General features: G+C 45.1%; 2 protein-coding genes across 2 annotated transcripts in view; one reads left to right on the top strand and one right to left on the bottom strand.

Annotated features, from left to right (window-relative positions):
• The window catches only part of LOC308149791 (hydroxyacid-oxoacid transhydrogenase, mitochondrial-like), a gene marked incomplete at its 5' end in the record, with an annotated part of 90,043 nt that overhangs the window by 23,209 nt on the left and 39,334 nt on the right, over positions 1–27,500 (top strand). The window lies entirely within an intron of this gene.
• LOC308149525 (leucine-rich repeat-containing protein 41-like) lies at positions 13,404–18,879 on the bottom strand. The gene is made up of 6 exons (XM_080522382.1): positions 18,249–18,879; positions 17,735–17,974; positions 17,343–17,507; positions 17,036–17,134; positions 14,640–14,768; positions 13,404–13,872 (listed from the first exon to the last, which is right to left on the bottom strand). The coding sequence occupies exons 1-6, from the start codon at positions 18,628–18,630 to the stop codon at positions 13,778–13,780; spliced, it is 1,110 nt and encodes a 369-aa protein (XP_080378508.1). The 5' UTR covers positions 18,631–18,879; the 3' UTR covers positions 13,404–13,777.

Raw genomic sequence — 27,500 nt, 5'->3', positions numbered from 1 at the left:
GACCTGGTGGAAGAACGGAATGTAGTGGACTTCTCATCTAACTCCTATGGTGAATTACTTACACAATTTCTGATCAGTGCAAATTGCTGTATTCTAAACGGGATAAACTATTGTAAGAATGACTTCACCTGTGTGTCAACTAAGGGGCTGTCAGTTGTTGATTATTTAATCGTCCCCCATGAAAATCTGCATTGGTTTAGTGACTTCACTGTAACTAGGAGCAGGGACCTTTTCACTCAAGCGGGGTGTGTCTCAATTATGGACACGACTAGAGTAATCCCAGACCACTCCTGCCTTACCTGCACCATGGCCCTACCAGCAGTACCTTCCCTACCTCAATCTCCCAAACAGAGGAACGAGGACAGGGTCTCTTTCACTGCCTTTGATTTGTCCACTATCCCCGACCACTTCCTGTCTAGTGACAGCTGCCAAGATGCACTGAGGGGCTGTATAGCCCAGTTAGAGGCCTCAGCAGCCAACCAGTTTACTGTGGACTCGGTGTATGCTCAGTTTTGTGACATTGTAAAACATGAGATGCAAGAACAGATACCCCACAAGGACATTATTATCCAATCGGGTCGCACAAACAAAAAGAGGAGAACAAAAAAAGCCTGGTGGACAGATGAGCAATCCTCATTATGGAACTCTTTGAGCGTGGCAGAGAAGGAGTGGACATCCTGCCCCCCCGGACCAACAAGAGCCAGGGCTAGAGCTGTGATGAAGGACAGACAGAGACAGTTTGACCGCTCAGTCCAAGCTGCAAAGAGACGCCACTGGAGACTGCAACAGGAGAATATCCAGGAGCTAGAAAGCAACGACCCGAAGACCTTCTGGAGCCAAGTTAACCAGCTTGGTGTAGGCAGCGAGCGGCACCCCAACATCCCCTGGGAGGTCTTGGGGCCGGATGGCTCTCCACAGACTGATAAAGAATCTGTCCTAGAGTCGTGGAGGAGCGAGTTTGCCAGCTTGTTCCAGGCAAACCAGCATAGGGGCCCCACCCTCGCCAGAGTCACAGAGCACCCCCACTTTAACCTGGATACATCCCTGAACCAGCCAATCAGTGAGCATGAGATTGTCAAAGTCCTGCAAGCAGCATATCATATGCAAAGGATTACTTACTGACCTCTGCTGTATATAAACTGTTCTGCTGTGTACATAACAGGGTCTCTGAGTGGGTGGAGTCCAACAGCATCATAACAGATGAACAAAATGGGTTTAGAAAGAAAAGGAGTTGTATAGACCATATTGCTACTTTAACTACTATTATAGACTCAAGGAAAAAGCTTAGAAAATCTACCTTCTGCTCTTTTATTGATTTTTCCAAAGCCTTTGATCATATTAACCGTAGCATGCTATGGGAGAAGTTGTCAGCTGTAGGCCTACATGGCAACATCCTTAACTGTCTTACTGCTCTGTACGAAAATGTGAAATGCTGTGTCCGTGTAAATGGTAGCCTTACAGATTGGTTCCCAGTCGACATCGGCGTAAAACAGGGCTGCATTTTGTCACCTGTTCTGTTCTCCATATATATAAATGACTTAAGTATAGCAATTAAGGCCCTGGGAAAAGGTGTCCCTATAGGAAATGAAAAGATCTCTATACTTTTATACGCAGATGATATTACCCTGATTTCTGAGACAGAAGAGGAACTACAGGAGATGCTGACACTGGTCCATAGTTGGTGCCAGGAGTGGAAACTAAATATAAATGTTGATAAAACCAAAGTAGTGCATTTCAGAAATCCAGCAAAGCCCCTGTCCAGTTTTAGCTTCTCCTGCGGGCTTTCCCCACTAGAGGTAGTCAGATAATACAAATATCTGGGTCTATACTTAACAGAGTTCCTAGACTATAGTGTAACTGCTAAACATCTAGCCTTGCATGCTAATAGAGCACTAGGTGCAATTATAGCCAAAAGCAAAATATTGGGTGGTTTCCCCATCAAATGTTTCACCAAATTGTTTGAATCTTTGGTTCTGCCCATCCTGACCTATGCAGCTGCTGTCTGGGGTTACAAAAGTCACTCTTGTATTAATGCTGTTTTTAATAGGGCATGTCGTTTTTATTTGGGTGTGGGTAAATACACACCGAATGCTGCCATACAAGGTGATTTGGGGTGGAAAACCATGTGGCAACACCAGTGGTCATGCATTTTCAAGAACTGGAAGAGACTGTGTGGTATGCCGGATAACAGGCTATGTAAGCGTGTGTTCCTGTGGGCTAACCAGATGAGAAATGTGAAAAACTATGCTCATACGGTGCGAACATTTTTTAGCTCTCTACATCTACCCCATCTCGCCAGCACTGATCTAATCCTATCAAGAAATGATCTACGGAGTCTTGATGAAGCAGTTGCAGAGGCAGACAAGGAGAAATGGCTCCTGCAGATTAACAGGCCAGAGGGAAACAAACTGCGTACTTACTGTTCTTTTAAAAATGTTTTTTAATCAGAACCCTATGTTCAATGCATTATGCCCAGGCAGCATAGAAGTGCCCTTGCCAAGTTTAGGTGTGGAGTCGCTCCCTTAGCCCTGGAAACCGGCAGATACACTAACACCCCAGTGGAGAGTCGTTTCTGCACACTATGCAACAGTGGTTCGATTGAATCTGAAGCCCACGTCTTATTACACTGTGAACTTTACAACGACATCCGCGCTGATCTTTTTATCTTTTTATCAAAACACTATGAGAATTTTAATGACTTTGATGACCATAATAAATTGTGTACAATTTGAGCTGGTGAACACTGCATAAATGAATGTGCCAAGGCCTGCCACCTCATCCTACAAAGAAGAGTAGCCTTCATGAGCATCGCACAATAAACTGCCCCCTCCTCCTTTTTTTCATATTTCATTGCCTTTTCATATTGTATTTTATTGTAATGCCAATGGTATTTGTTGTGTAATAGTTCAAGTGTAATAGTACTTGAATGTACGTTTATAATTTGTATTGCTATGAATTGTATTGTGTCTCACAACTCCATGTGAGTAGTCCTCAACTTTTTAATGCATCTTTTGTTGCTGTTCTTTATACCATACCTGTTTGTTGAGGAGTGACACATAAATAAAGATCTATCTATCTATCTATCTATGCTTCACGCGCCTGTCCCCTCACACCCTTTCCAGGTGTGGATCAGCTGGAAACCAGGTCATTCTCAGAAGTACAGTATCTGTTGCTGTACTATGATATGTATTTACTAAATACACATAAGTGTTTCACATAAGTCACACCTGCGTTATCAATTATCAATGTGTTATCATTATCAACTGATCAGAAGTTGCTTTATGGCAGGGGAAGATACTCTGCTATTAGTGTCACCTCCAAACGTATGCTGCCACCCGGTGGTCTTTCGTTGTATGGCCCTACCTGCCCAAGAGAAACGGTCCAGTCAGACAGACCGTTTTGGGCTTATCACCTGGGCCCAGTACATTAAAAAAATCTAGATGATCGCTGATTTCCCATACTACTCAAAATCAGATCAAACATATGATCTGATCCTAGCAAAACAGAATCCGGATCATTCCGATCCAGATTAAAGCTTTTGAAATAGGCTACTAGGCCCAGGATATTATCAAAATATGACTGAAAATATGACTGATCGAATGTAGTGGTGTGCACAAAGCTTCTGAGATCAGGATATTATAAGGAAGTGAATTCAAAGTCAAAGGCAGTATGTATTAGTGACCACAATACAAAAATATCAAGTAATAACTTCACACATGCAAACACCAATGTTGTAGCCATGGTATCATTCTCCAATCTTTTTTATTATTTTACAAGGATTTAAGGCCATATGCTGACAATGGCAGCGCCCGACGATACCAAATCATTCTAGAACAACATGGTGATCCGGAAATACTCCATAATCTGGGGTTGGCAACAAAATTGTGTAAACTGACAGAACGCAGCCATAAGTCCCAATGTAATTAAACGTTAATTAGTCACAACAGTGAGAACTCTGCCTTTAAAACACATGGGGCCGGATTCACAAACGAGGCTTTAAGCCTAATCATAGACTAAAAAGCATCTTCAATTAAGATTTTACATTGAAAGTGTGATTTAGTCCAGGACTAGGCTTAAGCCTTGTCTGTGAAACCGGCCCAATTAGTTATCCCCAACAACATCAACCTGCTTTTTGGTTGAAATTCCAACAAAGAAGGCAAAGAGTTATGCGTTTATGTCTGAAGATAGTGCCGCAAGAACTGAGCAGAATGCACACGGTCACGTCACAGATTGTTTATAGATTTACAATCAACTGCATTTGATAAACAACTGATTGGAAATAGTATACTTCACACCATTATGAGGTGTAGCCTAGCACTTTGTTGTTGTGATATCAAGCGTACACACAGTCTTTCAGCAACACAAATTGTTTACAAGACCGGTAAAATACCCTACGTTCAAGTTATCTTTGGAGTAATAACAAGATTGAAGTTCAAGTGCAAACATATATACAAACCCATTTCAACTATTAACCTGAACTTTGTACTTTGTAAATCCAATATGGCACAGGAACATTCCTGAATCTGGACAAGTTTTAGATTTTTTTAATTGATCTCAAAACGTCCTGATTCTTTCACTAAAAGCAGGAATAGTGCTTGGGAGAATGGAGATGGCATACTGGTGTGGAGTCTACTACCAGGTGTATGTTGGTAACGGTTAGATCCTAGAGTGATCTGACAGGGAAAAAACCCTGTATCCTAGTGATGCTCCTGCCGATATAAAGCAGCCCCACACCCACTAGTTTGAACTTTGAACACTTGATGTGGGCTTCTTATTCTAGTGTTTATGGGATATATGAGAAGTAACATAGAAAAAAGTCTACACGTGAAAGTTTAAGAGCACCCTAAATTCTGTGGTTTTCTGATCGATTGAAACTCTTCCCACACTGGGAGCACTGGTATGGTTTCTCTCCTGTGTGTATTCTCTGATGTGTCTTCAGGGCTCCTGTACGTTTGAAACTCTTCCCACACTGGGAGCACTGGTATGGTTTCTCTCCTGTGTGTATTCTCTGGTGTGTCTTTAGGGCTCCTGCCTGACTGAAACTCTTCCCACACTGGGAGCACTGGTATGGTTTCTCTCCTGTATGTATTCTCTGGTGTACCCTTAGGTTTTGTTTCTGATTGAAACTCTTCCCACACTGGGAGCACTGGTATGGTTTCTCTCCTGTGTGTATTCTCTGATGCCTCTTTAGGTCTCCTGACTGAATGAAACTCTTCTCACATTGGAATCTCAGAAGTTTTTCACTACTAAAACTCATCCTACACTTGGAGCAGTGGTGAGGTTTCTCTCCTGAATGACTGTGTTGTTCATGGTTTCCTGATGTGGTGGAGCTGGGCTCGCTGTCTGAACCTGGGTTGGAGCTTTGCTGATCTGTAAGAATAGGAACATATACAGGGTTACAAACACATTTTGTGGAAAACAGTGAGCAAATATGCCAAAAAGTATAATATTATTTGTAAAATATTTAAGAGATAATCCTATTTCCTAATTGTGTTCTCAAATTTGTTTAAATCTGTGTTGGTGAGCACTTCCCCTTTGCAGAGATAATCCATCCACCTGACAGGTGTGGCCTATCCAGATGCTGATTAGACAGCATGATTATTGCACAGATGGTCACAATAAAAGGCCACTAAGTTTTAGCACACAGCACAATGCCACAGATGTTTTGAGGGATCGTGCAATTGGTATGCTGACTCCAGGAATGTTCACCAGAGCTGTTGCCTGTGTATTGAATGTTCATTTCTCTACCATAAGTCGCCTCCGAAGTCCAATTCTCGGAAACACCTTTGGAGACGGCTCATGGGAGAGAAATTAACATTCCATTCACGGTCCTGCAAATAGCACGCTCCCTCAAAAATGTTGCCAACTTGTCACCCCTTTCACCAGTGGTAAGTCGTAGTAAGTCGCTTTGGATGAAATGTAGTAAGTCGCTTTAGATGAAAGTGTCAAAAATTTAGATATTTGTATTTTGTAATAATGTAATAATAATCATAATAATGTAATTTATAAAGAGAATGATTGCATGTCTGTAACAAACAAAACCTAACCTCTCCTGTTCTAGTCAATTTAACCTTTGGATGGATGTGGCTGTCCTATAGGTTAGACTGGGGAACCAGCCCTGATAGATCAATCCCACAGAAGGGAAGAGACCAGGAGGGTATTCCACGCAGCGCGATTAACTCTGATCCAGGTTTAAATCAGATCCGGGCGCTAATTTAAGCTTGCGGTCGGTTCCATCAATGTGGCTCAAATAATTCGCTGCTTGGTTGCTATGCAACCAATCCTTCTGAGTAATTCTGGTCGCGAGCAGGTTTAGAGGTTGGTTTAGGTAATACGTGCATCAAACATGTCTCACAGGCGGAAACTATATCCCGAACGACAGTTCCGTCATGTGTCTTTTAGGAAATATTAGTTCCCACTTTTTACGAGATAGGTAGATAGATAGTTTGACTGTGTGATAGATAGATAATTTGATATTTTGAAAGTGTGATCGATCGATAGATAGATAACTTGATATTTTGAAAGTGTGATAGATAGATAGATAAATAAAAAAGTCAAAAAAAAAATATATGTATGTCTATCAACTTGCATTGCAGTTATTACAGCGGTGTGGCTGGCGCAGGGGTTAAGGTAGCCAGTTAGAGTTCCAAAGGTTGCGTGTTCGAGACTTAATTTAATTGAATAGACAGAGTTCCTACAAGTCAAATTTAAGACCTTTTTGGAGACCTCTTTAAATAGAATTTTAGACCTACTCGAAACACCATATGTTCGCTTTTTGTCATCCTCGAGGTGATGAAATTAGGGATTTCACTGCCATACAGCCAAAAAAGGAAGCGAATTGGATTTCTTTTGGGTTCCAGCTTGATTAATTTCTGCATAAATAGATGTGGTCGGACTGATTTCCTTGCAGGATCTCATTTTTAAGACTTAGTACCTCATTTTTAGACCGAATAACTGAATAACTAACTTTGTTGGATTTTAGAATTTAAGGCTTTTTAAGACCAGCGCGGGAACCCTGAATAAGGCATTACGCGTTATAGATTCTAGAAAGGTTGTGGAGTACAGCTTTTTGTGCTTGGTGAACAGACAGTTACAGGTAACGACAGAGAAACAGTAGAGTGACAGAAGAGAGAGAATGACAGAAGGGCCAGAGAGTAAGGAGGTTGTGTGTGTGTGTGTGTGTGTGTGTGTGTGTGGAGGTCTCACCACCAGGATGTCCTGGCTGACGTCCAGCCCCCAGCGAGCCAGCTCTGTCTCGGCTTCCTGGTTAGTGTTGATGTGCTTCAGGAGCTGCTTCAGTGAATGGGTGTGCTGCTCAGCGTTCACGTTGATGTGCATGGTCAGGTCCTAGGTACACAAAAGCAAGGCCGAGTTACTGTTACCGTCAATGACTGTGTTAAGAACAGGGCTTCATACAGGAACAGTAGCTGGAAATTGTCTGAGACATTTTTGTTATGGAAAAGATGACATACCTTTTTGAGACTCAAAATCAATATATTTGAAAAATTGAAAATGTATATGAACTTCTAATTTAATACCCATTCAGAATATATTACCAGTAACATGTTTATTGAAACACCTCCGGACTTCTTATTTTCTCCCTTTTTTCTTACTTTTCTTTTTCTTTTCACTTTTTTACCCCTCTGTTGAGGGGCCATGCTTTGTTTCTTTACCCTTTGTTTTACCATTTAAGATGGAGATATGATGTTCTGTCCATGTCTATGCTGAAACCCAATAAAAACTCAAGTGATAGAAAAAAAAGAAAAAAAAGAACAGGGCTTCATGAACGGTGGAGGTCAAGGGACACCACCCCAGGCGGAGCCTGAGCGGCTGACACGACGACTTTACCTTCATGGCCCGGAAGTCCTTTCTCATCCTGTCAGGGATCCCCGTCATGAAGGACAGTTCGGGCAGGAGGAGGATCTCGCGGGTTATGACTTGCTGTAAGACACATAGGTTCCCGTAACATTATCTAGCACCAGTGGTGTAGTCTAGTTTTTTTCTAGTGGGTATACTGTGATTTTTCCCTCCCAGCCTCATATCGTTCATTCCGGAACGCCATAAATAAATCTGCGCTCTCTGTCTAACGTTATATATCTAACATTACATGTTATAAGGCTGATCTGTGCATGATAGTGCTGCATTTTGACATATTTCAGGTCGCATTTCTCCCCCCCCGTTGATATATGACGCTATAGTCAGTCCCAGTGGTCCAAAAGTCAAGTGAGTCATAACACAGACGGGGTGAATTTTATGAATGAAAGTGTGAAAGTTCTGTCACAAAACGCTGTTACGTATCCTCACACATTTTTAAGTGGTTATACGGAAATCCCTGGCCTTTCCTATAGTGCTATAGTGGGTATAAGGCGTAGTCCTGCGTATCACGAAGACTACACCACTGTCTAGGAGGTAAATGTGCTAATACAATAGAGGTATGAAAAGCCCACACATGCTGAAATGACGTTCAATACTCAGCACAGACAGTAGGTGGCATTGATTTTTAAGAATTTAGACGAGTCCTGTATAAAGTCTAGATGTTGTGATCCAAATCCTAGTTTGAGATGAATATTGCACACAGCTGCATTGAGGTACAGAAATCTAGTGCCCTTCTTTGCATTTCATGTGAACTAGGACGATAGTTTGACCTTTTCTCCGGGCTTGGACCTTTCCTTTGGGCGGTGGACCAGCATGGGTTGGTTTCCCTCTTTTACAGTGATGCCATAGTTTTTGCTGTTGAGATAAGAAGCAAAGCAGGTTAGAATATACACTAGACTATTTATTTTTATTGCTGCATTTAATTGTAGTATTGTTCATTTTGACTGTATTGCTGTAGTTTAATTGTATTGTTGTTCATGTTCATGTATGAGTCCCCCTGTCACCGCTCACTGTCTTACCGCATCCACCTGTCAGTCTATCTACAAGCTACAAGCCCCGTAGGTGGGCTTAAAGTGGTTGAAGCCAAGGACTTTGTATCCTTGAGTTGTATCCTATTCTATCCTATCCTTGTGTCTAAATCCGTGCCACTGTACAGATTGAAAATGATGCCTGTGTTTAAACATATGAAGTGAGTATATATGAGTATCAGTGAATGTGCCAAGACTGTGTGGTCTGTATGCCCAGGGACAAGGCATAATGTGTGTTTAAATGTGGATGAACATTCTAAGCACTGTGAGTAAAAATGCATCACTTCCATGAAAAGTTGTATCATGTACAATTCGCTGCAGCACATTGTGTCTTGGCAAGCGCTCTGGTCGTACGGTAAGCCCAATGTGACCACCCCTTCGGGGAGGGAGGCCGTGACAGACGCAGGGTAATGCTCACATGACATCCAGGACCGAGTCGTTCCTCAGCACTTTGTGGGACACGTCCACTGCGAGGTACAGGCCTCCGTCCGTGCGCTTTATGGTGGTGGAGTAGCCTGGCCACACCTGCAGCCTGTGGGGACAGAGGGTCAGCTGCAAGTTAGCATGGGAAAAAAACACCAAAGAAAGAAAAAAAGAGTTTAAAATGCGTTTCTTTGAAGTCCAAACTCATTACTAGTACTTACCGGTGTTTCCCCAGTATGACCGCGCTGGTCGGATCGTAGTGATTCCGCCCCACCAGATCAGGCCCAGGATCCTCATGACCCTTGACCCCACACACACACACACACACACACACACACACACACACACACACACACACAGGACAGACATAATTCAATCAAGCTCAATTGAACGTTCGGTACAGACATCCCTTTTTTTCCTATGGTTACACATAGAAATAATTTATAATAATAATTTGTATAATTAGTTACTTTGGCAAGGAGCTGTCCGAAAATGGATCGTTTCTAAATCTAAGTCTGGCTTTGTGTAAAACATTTTTTTTTTTGTTGTAGAAGCTATTGAGCGAGCATAATCATTCTATTTCGAGAACAAACAGGGCTCCCACAGAGAGGACAACAGGAGGGGTTGTCTAAACAAAAAAGCCCAGACAAGGTCTCTCCAAATGTCAATGTGCAGTGGTCATGAATGGGATTAAGGGCTTGCGCTTTCCGTACCTCCTCAACACCACGTTGTAAAACGGGAGGCACAGATCAGAACTGGGAGCTAGGATCTTGGTCATCTGGATCTTGATGTCGATCTCCTGGTTGTCAGTCCGTCTCTCGCTCTTTAGGTGAACCACCTGTAAGGGGGCGCGGGTTAACATCAGAACGGGTGCTGTTTGTCCTCGTTAGGGCTTATAAGTGCATATTCACAATTAGAATCAGCCAGGTGTCATAGAAAACCTCTATTAGACACACCTCATCCATCCGCACAGGCAGGTAGAGGATTGAGCCGTCGAAGGCGACGACCTCCCCCGTGACTGAGCGATGGTCCTTCATCATGCCAAATCTCATACCCATGGACTCAACGTTCGGACTGTGAAGCGGGACGAAAATTGAGAAAAACGTTTCACTCCTCAACAGCAGGCCAAAGTTACATTTACTCAGCTCCTAATCGCTGTCCTCTGAATATAACCTGCAATTGGGTAAACAAGAGGCTAGTTTTGGTCGTAATGCTTACGTGAACGTGACGTGGTACTGGTAGACGGCCTCGTTCTTGCAACCGACGGTGATGTGGTTTGAAGCGATGGGCAGTGGAGTTCCTTGCACACCAGTCTTATGCAATGGCTCACTGCAATGAGAGAGAGAAAACAAACACATACAGACCAATAACAATAACAATACATCCCATTTTAGATCTTGGCATCCTAAGACGAATTCAATTTGCGGTACACGCATAATGACAGCAATATCACTTACTTCCTGATACGGTCTGAGCTAACAGTATTGGTTGTTACCGTGTGAACGGTTGCTTACCGAGCCGCTTCCATCTTCAGCTCTGCCTTGGGCGGCGGTCTACCTGCAGGCATGGAAGCCTCTTGAGATGGGGATGGAGACGGCGGAGGGGCACCGGCGGAGGATGGAGACGGCATTGGACCAATGGTAACCCCCCAAACCCCTGCCCGCTCACTCCGCTCCTCCACCTCGGCTGGCCGACTGGCCCCACCTCCTCTACACAGCAGTCGGGCTGCCCGATCACGTCTCTTCACAACACTGGCTCCCCGCTGGTGGAATGAGCTCCCCACGGCTGTCAGAACGGCAGAGTCACTACCCATCTTCCGTCGTAGACTGAAGACCCATCTCTTCAGGTTACATCTTAACTGCTCCTCCTGAGACATCTTCTGACCCTCACCACTACGTCTCCTAAAGACACCCGCTTTCCCCTCTACTGTGTCCCTAAGAACTTTTTTAGTAGAAGGCGATAGGGAGAAGGTTTTTTTCTTCTTACTCTTCCTGCAACGAATGGTGGATTGCTGATTCACATGCTTAGTATTCAAATGTATTGATTGTAAGTCGCTTTGGAATAAGGCGTCTGCTAAATGCCAAAAATGTAAATGTAAAATGGACCAGGGGGGAGAGCGGGCGGCACAGTAGGCCCTCTCCCAACACCCCACGGGGGCAGCGCCGACCTTCCAACGCCCACCGTCTGAGAAGCAAAGCCTCGGCCGAGGAAGCTGTAAACAGGCAGACCTCAGGTCCAATATCAACGTCCTAAAACACCCTCCCGTCCCCGATTGGGTGTGAACGTACAACACATACACACACTGGTAACATTTCCGGCAGGCGGGCATACAGCATAACGATCACACGGAACGATTACCTGCGCATTTACTTCAAGAAACTTTCTACAGGTAATTCCGACAGAAACAAGTGCAGAAATGAAGTGAGGGATCTGTAGGAGGGTGCACTCTGCACTAAGGCCAATGCCTCGCGCTATGAAGGTCCTTGGACGTCAGGCAGTGGTGCTGGTAGAACGCATCACCCGGACTAACACAGCGTGAGGCGTTGGCCTTAGTCAGCCGACGGCTAGGCAGAGCTGGAGCTCGTGTGCAGCCGTGTCCCGTTCACCTCCTCCGGGGCTCCGTCTCCCCTCGGGCCGCTGGTGACACTGACCGGGGCTGTCTGGGGCTGCAGCTCTGCCCCCCCGAAATCTCCAGTCACCCCCCGTCCTTCACCCAAAAACAACAGCAGAGAACACCACAGGGGGATTCAGCACACGTCTCATCCGTTCTAGAGCTTGGGAACATTGGTAATCACAGCAAGCAGCCGTACCGTTGAGTCTTTACACATTTAACTCACATTTATGCTCACAACCACAGACACAAGAGAATTGACTGGTTACTGAAGATGACTCTGTACATCAATAATAGACTTTAGGACTGCACTGTTCGGCCTCCCCCCATCTGAGAATATGCCCATTACTATGTGCCGTGTCATTGCCTTCACTACTCTACTAGCTAGACGTTCTATTCTCTTCAAATGGAAGCAAGCTTCCCCACCAACACACGATCAATGGATACGGGATTGATCCATTAACTTTACGGGATCATCAAGCATTAGCTTGATGCATTAACAAGACCCTGCATGAGGGCACCACATGATATGTACTGTATGTCCCCCCCCCCTCTCTCTCTCTCTCTCTCTCTCTCTCTCTCTCTCTCTCTCTCTCTCTCTCTCTCTCTCTCTCTCTCTCTCTCTCTCTCTCTCTCTCTTCCATTGGAACACAGACATATTATAACCAGACAGCTAGAAGAGACGGGCAGCTGTCTGTCCACTACATTCTTTTTATATATGTTAGTATCAGTAGCTCCAGTATCATAGCTTCCGATAAACAACTGACTCGGGAACAGGTGGAGGTGAAACAGGTGGAGGGGAAAATCAATCAAATCCATACGTTTTCACCAATGTATGGTGAATTTTCATCTTACAATGCCTTCAAATAGAGAAGTTAAGATTTTCATTAAAAGGATCTCTGAAATCCTTCCACACTACCTGGGATCCCCTATTAGACCATATCAAAGAACTTAGTATCACTCCTCTTTATTAAAAAAATAATAAAAAATAAAAATGTAAACAAAGACTGCTATTACTTCTTGTCACGTGCTAATGATTGTTTGCAATAATAAGATTTGTAAAAAAAAAAAAAAAGACTTTAGGAGATGGGAGATTCCATGTTCAAATGTTATTCAATGTGGAGTACTCATTTTAACTCTGGGTTGGGGGGGGGGGGTCGAAGATAACCACATCACAGCCTGACTTCATTCAAGTCTTTTTGGGTTTTATTGGAGAATAGAAGCATATAAGTCAGGTATAAGAATATACAAATGTCAAATACGAGTTATAGAATTGACTTCAAAATAAGTAAATGAACACCGTTTTTTTCTTTATCCCCCATTTGGTGTTCGAACAGAGAACTAGAACACCTCTTTTTTTTACCCCTAAACACCCACCCAGCCCAGACTCTCGAGTGAGAGACAAAACAAAACAAAAAAACTATGCACAAAAACAAAATGTATATAAATAAAATAAATTAGGATTACAAATACCAGATGTTCCTCCACTTTAGGAAGGAACTACACTAACAGATTCCAGCGTTTGAAGAGGTTTTTATTCACATGACGCTAAGATGGTCAGCCATAGTGTCTCTGGAGTTCCATTGATCTGCAATGAGTCGACAGACTCGACCGAGTGTGTATAGTGTCTTGTCCCGTAGCCCTGGGTCTCGGTCCAGGGGGTTGCGTCTGAGATCAAGGGTCAGTTGCTGGGGGAGGCAGTTGGTCTCCAGCAGCATGCCAAACTTCTCCAGCTCAGGTGGCTGAATGAAGTTAGAACTGTCAAGGACAAGACAGAAAGAAAGCGTCAGATATCATCAATATATGCCTCAACAAGATGGACGAAATATCGACATGTCAATTAAATCACTGACAATACTTGCCTGATGTCAAGTTTTTTCACTGTGCTTAGTACGGATCCAGTAAACAGTTCCCCAAGTACAGTCACATTCTTGGCTGAAGAAAGAGAATATTGGTTATACATTGAATATACAGTGGGGGAAATAAGTATTGAACACATCAACATGTTGTCCAGTAAATGTATTTCCAATGAGCCTATTCAAGTGAAATGTAACTCAATAACTCAAACAATCCAGACAAAATAATCTAAACATTAAAGTCCATATGTAAATACAGTTATGTGTAATAAAGCAGAATGAAACAGGAAAAAAGTATTGAACACACTAAGAAAATTAGGAGGCAACTCTACCTCCAATCTGCTAATTAATGCCAGCTGGGTTAGAATATATCGATGGGCTATAAAAGGTTATTTTTCTGTTACCAAGGTGCCACACAACCAAGGTGCCACACAACAAACATCTAATGATGGGTAAAAGCAAAGACCTGTCTCAAGACCTTCGCAACCAGATTGTTGCCCAACATAAAAATGGAATTGGCTACAGACGTATTTCACAAGTTCTGAATCTTCCAGTAAGCACCATTGGGGCATTATCTGTAAGTGGAAGCAACATCACTACACCATCAACCAGCCACGCACAGGAGCTCCTCGCAAGATTTCTGATCAGGGAGTCAGAAGGACCACTAGGAAAGAGCTCCAGAAAGACTTGGAGGCAGCAGTTAATACCAAAGTCTGGTGCAAATTCCACTTGAATAGGCTCATTGGAAATACATTTACTGGACAAAATGTTGAAGTGTTCAATACTTATTTCCCCCACTGTATATTGTGTAGATATAGTAAAAAAGAGTAAAAAGAAATGTAATACCAAGGCGATTTTGAGACAGGTTAAGGGAGTGGAGTGTTGTACATCTCTTGACAGAATTCACCAGCTGTCGGAGGAAGTCTTCTTTCTCTCTGCATTTCTCAAGAAGCCGACAGTCCTTCAAAGACAACTCTAATTATGGAGTAGAGAGGAGCCGGAAATTGTCATTCACATTTTATGAGTTTCTGATACTGTCACTCAATACTAGGACTATACAGATACATTAACTTAACTAACTAATGCTAACTAAGAATAGTACACCTGGTTAGTACCATCACTTTATTATGACATATTTTACTTTATTATTGTGATCTTGTATCTTGATGCTGCAATGTCAATGTTGAGGAACCAAAGCCAAAGAATTTTACTCTTGGGTACCTGTACATTGGGATGTAATAAAAGTGATTCTTTGGAAGAAAATATCAGATTTCTATATAAACCAAGGAAAACAACTTAAAGCTAGCAGGGTATATACAGGAATCGTGAGGTTAATTTCAATACCTTTCTAAGACTTTTTAAAGACTGTCAATATTTTTCCAGACCTCACCGCCACTTCAAGCTGTAACCGTTTACATCAGTGACACCTTTAACTTAACAGTTTTAGTTTGCAATAGACTAGACCACTATCATGCAACAGAATTTCCGGTTCATCTTAGTTTTTTAATAAAACTAATAAATTCATGAACTTTTACAAAAAATGTTTAGGACTCAAACTCTTTGGACAGAGTCTAATTCAGAAAAATACCAACAAAATTCAAGACCTCCAAATTAAGACTTTTTAATACTTATTAAGGGTCTTGATTTTCCCAAAATTGATTTATCAACTTTTAATACTTTTCAAGACACCGCGGATACCCTGACATACACACTGTAGATTTGATGCCATCACAATCATTTAGAATCTCTGAATTTAGAATGTTTGGTTGCTGAATGCAAAATATGATTTGAAAATATACAATTTGAATATATGATTTGACTCATTGCCATAGAAACTAAGAATTATAAAGATGCAATTACGTTGATGTCACAATCAATCCTAGCAACTTCAGCAGAATGTTTGAGATTAGAATGTTTGGTTGATAGGCAGCAATGTTGAATGGAATTCAGTTTTGGTGGCTACAACCCCAAGACTAGACCTGTGACTTGTTTCTACAAGCTAAATGTTTCAAAAATGAGCGTCCATACTCAACAAGTTGACCGTTCTGCCACACTCCAGGTGCTCTCTGCTGCAGGGGAGGGAGGCAGGTGTGCAACCAAGCCTCGGCTCACATCTCCAGTGAGTACCTCTCTCTCGCCCAAAACTCTCTACAACTCTCTAAGTATTTGTAAAACTGCATAATTTGTGAAGAAATTACATTGTAACAAGAATTATTCAGGAATGTATCATGACTTCTTCTACAGCCTCCCTCTCCTCAGCCTCACACACCTGTGCAGGCAGCCGCCCCTGGTCTCCCCCCCTGGGACACCTGGCTGAACTGGGAGCAGCGGTTCAGAGACAACATGACCGTGCTCCAGCACCACTGCTACCAGATCATGCACGACCACAACCTGTCTGAGCAGGAGAAGGGTCGTCTGGTCCACATCTACAAGGGACTGATGTCCAGGGCATTGAGTGACCACCAGAGAGATAGAGAGGCCATCATTCGTTCAGTTGCATTGCTGAAGAAGAGGAAGGCCAGACTTATGGAGGAGGAAGAGGAGGAGGAGGTGGAGGTAGAGCCTCCAAGGAAAAGGCAGAAACAGGAAGTCATTTCCGGGGTTCCAGATTTGGCTGAGGAGATGGACGTCCTGTGTCTGAGACTTGGGTCCCTCACCCTCTGATTGACAGCCCTCCTCCACTTTGAATGGACTGAACTTATGTGTTGAATTATTATTGATATATTTTGAAAAAGTAGTATAGTAGAGGTAGTACTAAGATAAGATAAGATAAGATGGTAAGTAAGATAAGATACAAGATACACACACACACACACACACACACTCACATCCACATACACTCACACATACAAACTGTGTGGGCATGATGACGCACGCACGCACGCACTAGAGTGAGTGGCATATAGCTAAGTAAATGAGTGTTCTACCAAGGAAGCTCAGTTCAAGCAATTAGCACACATTAGTCTTATCAAATCTATGGGAATGGCAATTTACACTGTAATTTGGAGGCCATGATTTTATTGTTAACAGGTAAAGTACCTGTATTACTCCCACACTAATCTTTTTAGACACCCCTTTGGCTTTCTTGTCTAGAAATGTTTAGAAAATCTGACCACCTTAGTTGCAAGGTGAAAACTAAATCTGATGAATCAGTAGATTAATCAATAGTAAAACATTATTATCACATTTTAATCGACTGACAGCCCTTCTTAATACTTGAAAATACATTCTTTTATAGTTACCTTCCAACATACAGTTGTCAAGTAGATGAATGATTTCAGAATGACAGTCAGCCAGGTTCATGTCCTCCAAGTCCAATTTCCTGAGATTTCGGTTTGACTCTGAAATAGTTGGATCACATTTTCCTGATTCATTATATCATGAAACAAATACATGAAAAAACATTACCTACAGCTAGTTCCAAAAGAACCGGATCAAATTCATGTAGCAATTTATGTACTAGTAATAATTATTCTACAGCCCTCATTCAACAATTGACAGTATGCAATTGTGCTCTATCCAGAACATGGTTAAAATCAACATTTGTACCTGAAACTGTGTTGAGGAACGGGCCGAGAGAGAAGCCACGTGAACACTGGATTCCTGCGACGTGAAGTGATGTGAGATTTGGAGAGCGTTTCACCACAGAAAAAAGGCCCTCCAGGTTTGTCCGGACTTTGGGTAATTTCACAGATAGATTCTCAAGTAGCAATTCTATAAACAGAAAGTTGGAACAAGTCTCAAATCAAAGTATTTCAGTTTCATATTTCATATATTTAATTCTAGCCTGACAGCACTTATAAACTTAAAAGTTGACTTGCAATTCTAATATTCAACTTTCTACAGGTACTTTATCTGTTTTTTACTTGATTACTCTAGTAGAAATGTCATACAGGTGAAAAATTGATAGTTGGGGTGGGCAGAAGGGAAAAGGCTGTCACCTGAGTGGCCTGCAGACCGTCTCTGCTGAGGTCTATGGTTCCCTGCTATTTCGTTGATCTCCATTGAGAATGACCTCAGGTCGGGGCAGGCGTTGAGCAGGGATTCCATGAGTGACAGGTGAGGCAGGGTACTGACACTCAGATCAGTGAGGGAGCTTCTGGATGTCTCATACAGCTTCTTGAGAGACTGCGCCAACCTCAATACGTCCCTCTCCTCAAAAACCTCTACGTTACCTAGAGCTGATATCACAATAATAATCAATGTTATCCTGATATCAATCCATGAATGGAATGGTATATGTAAAAATGATGAGCCCATATTGACATTAACAAATCATTCCAATCATTCCAATTTTAGCACTGCATGACAATTCACTCCAGTGTCAGTTATATATACTATAGCAAAAAACATTAAAATGTGCACTGTGAAAAGCAATCATAATCACATTATTTTATAGCTTATCCCTGCCATATAATGGTTTATTCTAGCACCCCCTCCCTATTGTAGACTTACTTCCACTATGAAGGCTTAGCGAGCAAAGGCACAGCCAAGAGGGCAGGAGAGGAAACAGTACGTTAAAGACTTCACCCCTGGCCCTCCAGATCTCCAGTGATTGGATCCGTCCCCGAGGACAATCCACCCTTGTGGGACCAGCAGAGGGATTGAACATCCTACACAGTCGCTCATGGTCCATACATCGGCATGGGGGACTGGGCTTCTTCACCTCTCGCTGTGTTGCGGCTAAACTTAACCTTCGCTGCTTGCATGGAGTCTCATGGTCCTCTTCGTCTTCAGAAAGCTCTTCCTTCTCTGAGACCTGGCAGTTGGCCGCCTCAGTGTTTCCAGAAGTGGTTCCAATGTTAGTGGAAAAGCATGTTGCCATCTCTCCATGCATGGACTCCAATGGGCATGTGTGGCTTGCACTCTGAGGTCCTCTACCGTGAAGAATCCAAGCCAGTAAACTAGGACCTGTATTCTGATCTATAATGACATGTTGGGCGATCCCATGATCAAGGATACGGTGCAAGACGTACAACACACAATGCGCATCCTGTTGGCTTACGTTGCAATTTGACACTTGAACTCTCCTTACACCCTTCTCTAGGACACTCAGAACAGGCCACAACTCTGCAGTGAAACTGACAATGTAGTGTGAGGGTTGAAGAGACAGCTGTAGGACATATTTGGCCATAGTCAAGAGGAGGGATTGAAAGTTAACATTTGAAAGGTATCTTTTGACATTTTTGAACTCATAGCCATAGAACATCAAGGTAAAGAGCTTCTCCATGGCTTTCTGTTTCCATTCATCCTCTGTGAGTATTGCCTGGAATACACAAACACAAATTCCAAGGTTGTTAACCTTCAATAAAACATATTTTTTTGATTAAATAACAGAGGCAAGAGAGGTGGAACAGAGGTGGAAGATTGTTAAGTGATTTTGGACCCTAAGCAAGACTTCAGATGATTGCAGATAGCAGTTCTAGTAATCATTTGATTTTTCTTTTTTATGTCAACCTTTATAAATTCTTCCCTAGGTGGATGAATGGCCTTCTCTATGGTGGTGAGTGAATCTGACTGCAAGAGAAAAAAGACACTTACATTCTCCTTGGTATAAAAATCTCTTAACATTCCTGCCCACACATACGAGGTGGAGATCCCTGAAAATCAAAAATGCAGAATTAACCTCAACCTTAATCAACAGCATCGTAGTCTGAATAATGGTCTGACCGAGACAGCAAGTCTGAGTCGGAACAATGACCATCATAACTCATACCACACAAAGCCCTTTTACAGGTTCCCTGCTCATACCCACCTTTGAGTTTCACTGCTTCGTGAATTCTATCGAGATCAACAATATTCAAACGAGGCAAAAGGTCCTTTAAGAGTGACGTCGGGAGGTCTGTATAACAACAAATGATACACTTGATGTTAATTCATACAGTGATTTTCAGACTGTGATAAAGCACAGCAATATTTAAATCATTTTCTGATCATTCATACATGTTAGGAACTAGCTTGGTGGTACAAACCAAGAAGAGCACTCTTGTCTAGTACATCCATGTGAAGTCTGGTTGTTTGAAGGGACATCTCTTTCAGGGTTGAGGTTGCATCGGTACATGTTTCTCTCAGCCACTTGCTGCTCAAGGCTGCTTTAATATACTCTTCATGCATGGTCTCAGTGTCTGGCATGTCAGGGACCCAGCTAGACATAGAAACACACAGGCATGTGACATGTTAGACATAGAAACACACACAGGCATGTGACATGTTAGACATAGAAACATGCACAGGCATGCGACATGTTAGACATATAAACATGCACAGGCATGCGACATGTTAGACATATAAACATGCACAGGCATGTGACATGTTAGACATATAAACATGCACAGGCATGTGACATGTTAGACATAGAAACACACACAGGCATGTGACATGTTAGACATATAAACATGCACAGGCATGTGACATGTTAGACATAGAAACATGCACAGGCATGTGACATGTTAGACATAGAAACATGCACAGGCATGTGACATGTTAGACATAGAAACACACACAGGCATGTGACATGACATGTTAGACATAGAAACATGCACAGGCATGCGACATGTTAGACATATAAACATGCACAGGCATGCGACATGTTAGACATATAAACATGCACAGGCATGTGACATGTTAGACATAGAAACATACACAGGCATGTGACATGTTAGACATAGAAACATACACAGGCATGTGACATGTTAGACATATAAACACACACAGGCATGTGACATGTTAGACATAGAAACATGCACAGGCATGTGACATGTTAGACATAGAAACACACACAGGCATGTGACATGTTAGACATAGAAACATGCACAGGCATGTGACATGTTAGACATAGAAACACACACAGGCATGTGACATGTTAGACATAGAAACACACACAGGCATGTGACATGTTAGACATAGAAACATACACAGGCATGTGACATGTCTAGTCCGAAACTAGTCTAGTCTTGGCTCAATTCCACTGCTCTTCTACCAGACAAGCGTAAAGAATAATGATCATAGGTAACATTTGCTAAGTTCAATGTGCTAATTGAAGACTGATGTTATATGTTATGTACAGTAATCTATCTAGCAACTCGCTTTAATCTTACGATGCTAGTAGTAGCGAACTGAGTTAGCTATAGCCTGGGCTGTCTTACCTCAAGCTCAGGTATCAACACAAGTACAAAAACAATCAGAGTCAGGCCTCAGGTCTTATGAGATCGTAGGTTGAAAATGTTGATTTGTCCGGTCAGAAGTCTCTGGACTTGAAGTGTAAGAGGTGTACTCCAGACAGACAAAAGCGTCTGCAAAATGGCAAAAAACAAACGGACCGCTGTCTGAAGACACGTGATTAGGAGGGATGAGAGACGGGCTGTGTTCGAAATGGCATACTAGCATACTCAATTAGTATATACTGCATACTGCCTACTAAATTCATAATAAGTATGCCAATACCAGCCGACCGAAAATCTGGTATACATTTCTTGCATACTCAAATTTCACATAATCTACAGTGTGAACGCACTGCATACTCAAAATCTACGTCATATCTAGTATGAGTAGTATGCTAGTATGCCATTCCGAACACAGCCACGGACTCGAGTCGCGCATGCGCTCGTCCTGTCCGCTCACTTCATCCGTGTTTCTCTTTGCGCCGTTTTCTTGACTTCAAAGTAAAGGCGTGAATTAAAACAGCAATGGAAAGTAATAGGGTCACAATATTTTATCTCTTATTTTGGCGGAAATAAGGCCAAATGACCCAACAGAAAAGTATATATCATTTTGAAAAAATATTTATTTAATATGTGCATATTGGTGCTTTGTTTATTTGCATGAACGGGATTGTACGGAAATATTTTTCTGATTTCAATTCATCTCTGGTACCACTCTACTCTGCAACACTTCTGGAATATGGATTCAGATGAAAGTTTCAACCGTGAGGATTGTCAATACAAATAATGATTGGTCCTCCGCTGTGTCTGGACAAGGCACTTGTTGTGTTGGGACAGTAAAGGGACAGTCATTCTTCATATGACACCCCTCATGGTTGAGACTCACTTGAGAATCTATACTAGAAGGGTTTTCAAGTACAGTTGTTGTCAAGACCATGCTTAGATTTGGAATTTGTGTACAGTCCACTATGTGTTCCCTATGCAATCTCGAGGGGACACAGTACAGGGCCAATAATTATTTGTATGACATTACATTACATTATATTACATTTTGACATGTGTATGTAAATGTAATGTTAACATGTTTGGTATTTAGCAGACACTTTTATCCCAAGCGACTTACAGCAAATACATTTGACTAAGTAAGTGAATCATCTATCTATCAGTCATAGCAGGAACAAGTAATCTATGTTGAAACTCACTTGATATACTAGAAGTGTTGTGGAGTAGTACAGTGGTAGTAAAAAATCATGTTAAGACTTGAAATATTATTTGTGTAAAGTCCATTATGTGTTCACTATGCAGTGCAGCAGTCTTTCATCAGGGCAATGTGGATATTAGAAAAATTACAAACACTAATAATACATTAAGATTCAATATTTATGTATCAATATCTTTTGTGGTTCCTTTTGTGGTTCCTTATTAAAAAGCACCTATGTTACTTAGCAGCTTCCAAAATAATAAATTTTTTATTTATTTTTTATTATTATTATTTTTTGCGGGGGGGCCTCGGGATTTTGCGGTACGCCACTGCATCCATCATACAACACAAGCTTCTGATATGTCATCAGTCATGAACAACTAACTACACTTGACTGATTGTATTTGATTATAATGAATAAGTATATATTTTAATCACAATGACGGCCATAGATGACCTTTTCCTGCTATGACTGGTGGATAGATGATTCACTCACTTAGTCAAATGCATTTGTTGTAAATCGCTTTGGATAAAGGTGTCTGCTAAATGCCAAAAATGTATTCTGATTATATATATATTACATTGTAGTGACTACATTATGGGTTCATGTTCTCCTCTGACTGTTGGTTGTGTAGTGGGAGGGAACCAGTTCTGGCACTAGGGGCAGAGGGGAGGATTATTAACGTGGGACCTTCCTGTTTAGATACACGAGTTTTGGTAACCATTTTCTGGTCCTGTACTGAGAGTACAAGTTGTTGTTTTGATTAAACAGTTATCATTACGTTGCCTACGTCTTTCCTTTTTCCTCCGGCACTACACTGGTGACCCGACGTGGATTTTTGTTAACGTAATTGTGTACGAAAACCAGCGACGAACATTACAATCCTGCAAAATGTCCGGGCGAGGAAGACGTTCAAACCAGCGGCAGCCATCACCATCCCCTGTCAGGGTAACGCGTGGTGCGCACACTCCCACTCTCAAGCTACCAGAATTCTGGGACTCAACGCCTGCTGCATGGTTTGCTATTGTAGAGGCACATTTCAATAAAAGTGACATCGATGACGACGACGACCGGTACAACCATGCTGTGGCAATGTTGGGCAGCTCCACCGCGGCTCGAGTGGTAGGTTTTTTGTCTGCTCCCCCGACGACGAACAAATATGAGCGCCTCAAGGCCCTGCTTCTAGAGACATTTGAACTGTCCACTGCGGAGAGGGTGCGTCGCCTATTTGCCATGTCGGACTTGGGTGACGAGAGGCCTTCTGCGAGCATGGAGAGGATGCTAAACCTGCTCGGTACAGAAGACCCCATGATCCTCTTCACAGAGCTGTTCATGCGCACATTGCCAGCTCAAGTTAGGATGGCGCTGGCCAACACCGCCATCATGGAGCCCCGCGCCCTGGCCAGGGAGGCGGACCGGTTCGTCTTGGCCATGCCTCAACGGTCCCCCGACCTGCTCGCTCCCGCGGCCGCCCCGCCACCCGACCGTCGCAGGAGAGCGAAGGATGACGCCAGACCTTCTGGCCAGCAGGGTAACGCTGCGGGCCATTGTTTCTACCACGCCACTTTTGGCGCCAAGGCCAAACGGTGCCGCTCACCCTGCACCTTCGGACCGACGGGAAACGGCGGGGCCGGCGCTCAGTAGTGGCCCTGAGCGCTGGCGTCACCAACAGGCTGCTCTTCATACAAGACACCGCCTCTGGTCGCAGTTTCCTTTGTGACACAGGTGCCCAGTGGAGCATCATTCCGGCAGAGAGATCGGATATGGCGAAGGAGGAGCGTGGTCCGCAGTTGGCAGGCGCGGACGGCACACCTATCTGCTCTTACGGCACTAGGGCGGTGGACGTGTGCTTCGGAGGGCAATGTTTTTCGTGGGATTTTGTCATAGCGGCTGTCACATTTCCCCTCCTTGGTGCGGATTTTCTGTGCGCCCACAACCTGTTGGTGGACGTGGGGAACAGGCGCCTGGTCAACTCACAGACTTTCGCTTCATTCGCCTGTACGCAGGGGGAGGCGGTCTACAGCGGGTGGTCCAATACGCTCGCCGAAAGTGACCAGTACCTTCGGCTGCTCGCCGAATTCCCCGACCTTACCAAGCCCACCTTCTCCGCGCCCACGGTGAAACACGGAGTGGAGCACCACATCGAGACCGAGGGGCCTCCCCTCCACGCCAGGGCCAGGCGCCTCAACCCGGAGAAGCTGGCCATCGCCAGGGCGGAGTTTGCGCATATGGAGCAGGTGGGCATCGTTCGGCGCTCGAGCAGCCCCTGGGCGTCTCCCCTGCACATCGTCCCTAAGTCAGACGGCGGGTGGCGCCCATGTGGGGACTACCGCCGCCTCAACGACGCGTCCAAGCCTGACCGCTACCCGGTCCCACATGTCCAGGACTTTTCAGCGAACCTGGCAGGCAAACGCTTCTTCTCCAAAGTGGACCTGGTTCGGGGGTACCATCAGGTGCCGGTGCACCCCGAGGACGTCCCTAAGACGGCCGTAATCACGCCATTTGGGCTCTTCGAGTTTCTGCGGATGCCGTTCGGCCTGAAGAACGCGGCGCAGACCTTCCAACGCCTCATGCACTCGGTGCTCCGGGACCTACCATTCCTCTTCGTCTACTTGGATGACATCCTCGTCGCAAGCACCACGGAGGAGGAGCACCTGTCCCACCTCCGGGCCCTTTTCACACGGCTCAGCCAACATGGGCTGATTGTCAATCCGGCGAAGTGTGAGTTCGGACGGAACGCCATCGACTTTCTCGGGCACCGGGTCTCCGCAGAGGGGGTGACCCCCCTCCCCTCGAAGGTAGAAGCTGTCGCTGCTTTCCCGCGCCCCAGCACAATCAGCGAGCTCAAGGGGTTCATCGGGATGGTAACCTTCTACTATCGCTTCCTCCACCACATCGCTCACATCCTGCGGCCTCTGTACGATGCCCAGAAGGGCAAGACTCTGAAGCAGCCGGTGGACTGGACGGCGGAGCGTGTCAAAGCCTTTCAGGACACCAAGGCGGCCCTGGCCCGCGCTGCCATGTTGGCCCACCCCTCGCCCTCGGCACCCACTGCTCTCACCACGGACGCCTCTGACTTTGCTGTGGGAGCGGTGTACGAACAGTGGGTTGGGGACGCCTGGCAGCCTCTTGCATTCTTCAGCCGCCAGCTGTCTCCCAGAGAGCAAAGGTACAGCACATTCGACAGGGAGCTCCTCGGGCTGTGGCTTGCTGTCAGACACTTCCGTTTTTTACTGGAGGGCCGCGAGTTTACGGCCTACGTGGACCACAAGCCACTCACGCACGCCATGTCCAAGGTGGCGGAGCCGTGGTCCGACCGCCAACAGCGCCAGCTCGCCTACATATCCGAGTTCACCACAGACATCCAGCACGTTGCTGGGAAGTCCAACCAGGTCGCGGATTGTCTCTCCAGGGCGGTGGTTGGTGCGGTCCAACTGGGTTTGGACTACGCGCGCATGGCTGCAGACCAGGCCGCCGACCCCGCCGTCCAGGCTCTCAAGTTGTCGGACACAGGACTGCGCCTAGAAGAGGTGGTTTTCGGTGACGCAGGGGCCACGCTCCTGTGCGACGTCTCCATGGGTCAGCCACGACCGGTGGTCCCCGCCAACTGGAGGCGCCCCGCCTTCGAGGCGATACACGGCTTGTCTCACCCTGGTAGGAAACCGTCCTCACGGCTGGTGTCAGAGAAATTCGTCTGGCATGGGCTCAAGAGGGATGTGAGGGCCTGGGTTGACACGTGCATCGCCTGCCAGCGCGCCAAGGTGCATCGACACGTCAAGGCCCCCCTGGAGCAGTTCTCTGTGCCTGAGCGGAGGTTCGATCATGTAAACGTGGACCTGGTAGGGCCGCTGCCCCCCTCGCACGGATACACCTATCTCTTTACCATGGTGGACAGGACGACTCGCTGGCCGGAGGCAGTTCCGCTCTCCTCAACGACAGCCCCCGACCTGGCCCGGGCGTTCATCGCGGTGTGGGTCTCCCGCTACGGCACCCCTGCTGATCTCTCCTCTGACCGTGGCTCACAGTTTACTTCAGAGCTGTGGGCAGCGGTGGCGGAGAATCTGGGGGTCAAGCTCCACCGCACAACCGCCTATCACCCGCAGGCGAACGGGCTCTGTGAGCGTTTCCATCGATCCATGAAGGCCGCCCTTCGAGCCAGCCTCACGGACAGCGACTGGCTTGACAAGCTGCCGTGGGTCATGCTGGGGCTCAGGACAGCGCCTAAGGAGGACCTCCAGTCGTCGTCCGCTGAGCTGGTGTTTGGACAGCCGCTGCGGGTCCCCGGTGACTTCATTCCCAAGTCAACGGAGCCCTGGTCCGCCGCCGCTCAGCGCGCCTCCCTGCTGGACAGCGCCAGGACCTTCGTCCCGGTCCCGACTACGCAGCATGGTGTCCCTACTTCGAGGGTGCCCCCGGAGCTGCACTCAGCGAGGTTCGTTTTCATTCGTCATGATGGCCACAGGACTCCACTACGTCCTCCTTATGACGGGCCTTTCCGTGTCATCGAGGCCGGAGCCAAGAACTTCATGGTTGACATGGGGGGTAGGCCTGAGTGTGTGTCCGTTGATCGCCTCAAACCGGCCCACTTGGACCTTGAACTGCCCCTGGACTTGGCCCTGCCACCGCGCAGAGGCCGGCCTCCAGTCCTACCTCCCCTGCCGCGCCCTGGCCATTCCCCCCTCCGACCCCGACAACCCCCCGCAGCTCGCGAGCCCCCGGTCGTCGCTGCCCCCCGTCCTTCCCTGCAGGAGGACGTGATGGGCGATGTCACACCTCCTCCCGCACCTCCTGACTTTACCTACGATCGTAGGGGCCGGGCCATACGCCCTCCTCGCCGTGAGGATTTCCAATATTGAGGTGAACACTGGGGGGGCTGGTGTAGTGACTACATTATGGGTTCATGTTCTCCTCTGACTGTTGGTTGTGTAGTGGGAGGGAACCAGTTCTGGCACTAGGGGCAGAGGGGAGGATTATTAACGTGGGACCTTCCTGTTTAGATACACGAGTTTTGGTAACCATTTTCTGGTCCTGTACTGAGAGTACAAGTTGTTGTTTTGATTAAACAGTTATCATTACGTTGCCTACGTCTTTCCTTTTTCCTCCGGCACTACAACATGCCATTTAGCGGACACTTTTATCCAAAGGGTAACACACTGAGTTGCCTTCCTCCTACATGGAATAGGCTAATGCTGCTCTACTGTTACGAAAACCACCATTGTAGTTTGCTATGAACAAACTACATCTGACTGATTGTATTTGATTAGAATTAATAATGATCTAACTAGACAGATACTGTGACGTGTGCTTGTCGTCGTCCCCCCGGGCCACTCCACTGCATCCCGGCG

Source organism: Nansenia antarctica (assembly GCF_963989245.1).
Source record: "Nansenia antarctica genome assembly, chromosome: 2".
NCBI lineage: Eukaryota > Metazoa > Chordata > Actinopteri > Argentiniformes > Microstomatidae > Nansenia > Nansenia antarctica.
This window is presented reverse-complemented; position numbering and strand designations above follow the sequence as displayed.

Excerpts from the sequence above, each read along its gene's own strand:
- LOC308149525 (XM_080522382.1), bottom strand. The coding sequence starts at position 18,630 with ATGCATGGAGAGATGGCAACATGCTTTTCCACTAACATTGGAACCACT. Across the intron at positions 17,975-18,248 it reads GCTAAGCCTTCATAGTGGAA|CTCTAGGTAACGTAGAGGTT; the intron begins GTAAGTCTACAA and ends TTGTGATATCAG. Across the intron at positions 17,135-17,342 it reads GTTCCTCAACACAGTTTCAG|AGTCAAACCGAAATCTCAGG; the intron begins GTACAAATGTTG and ends CAACTATTTCAG.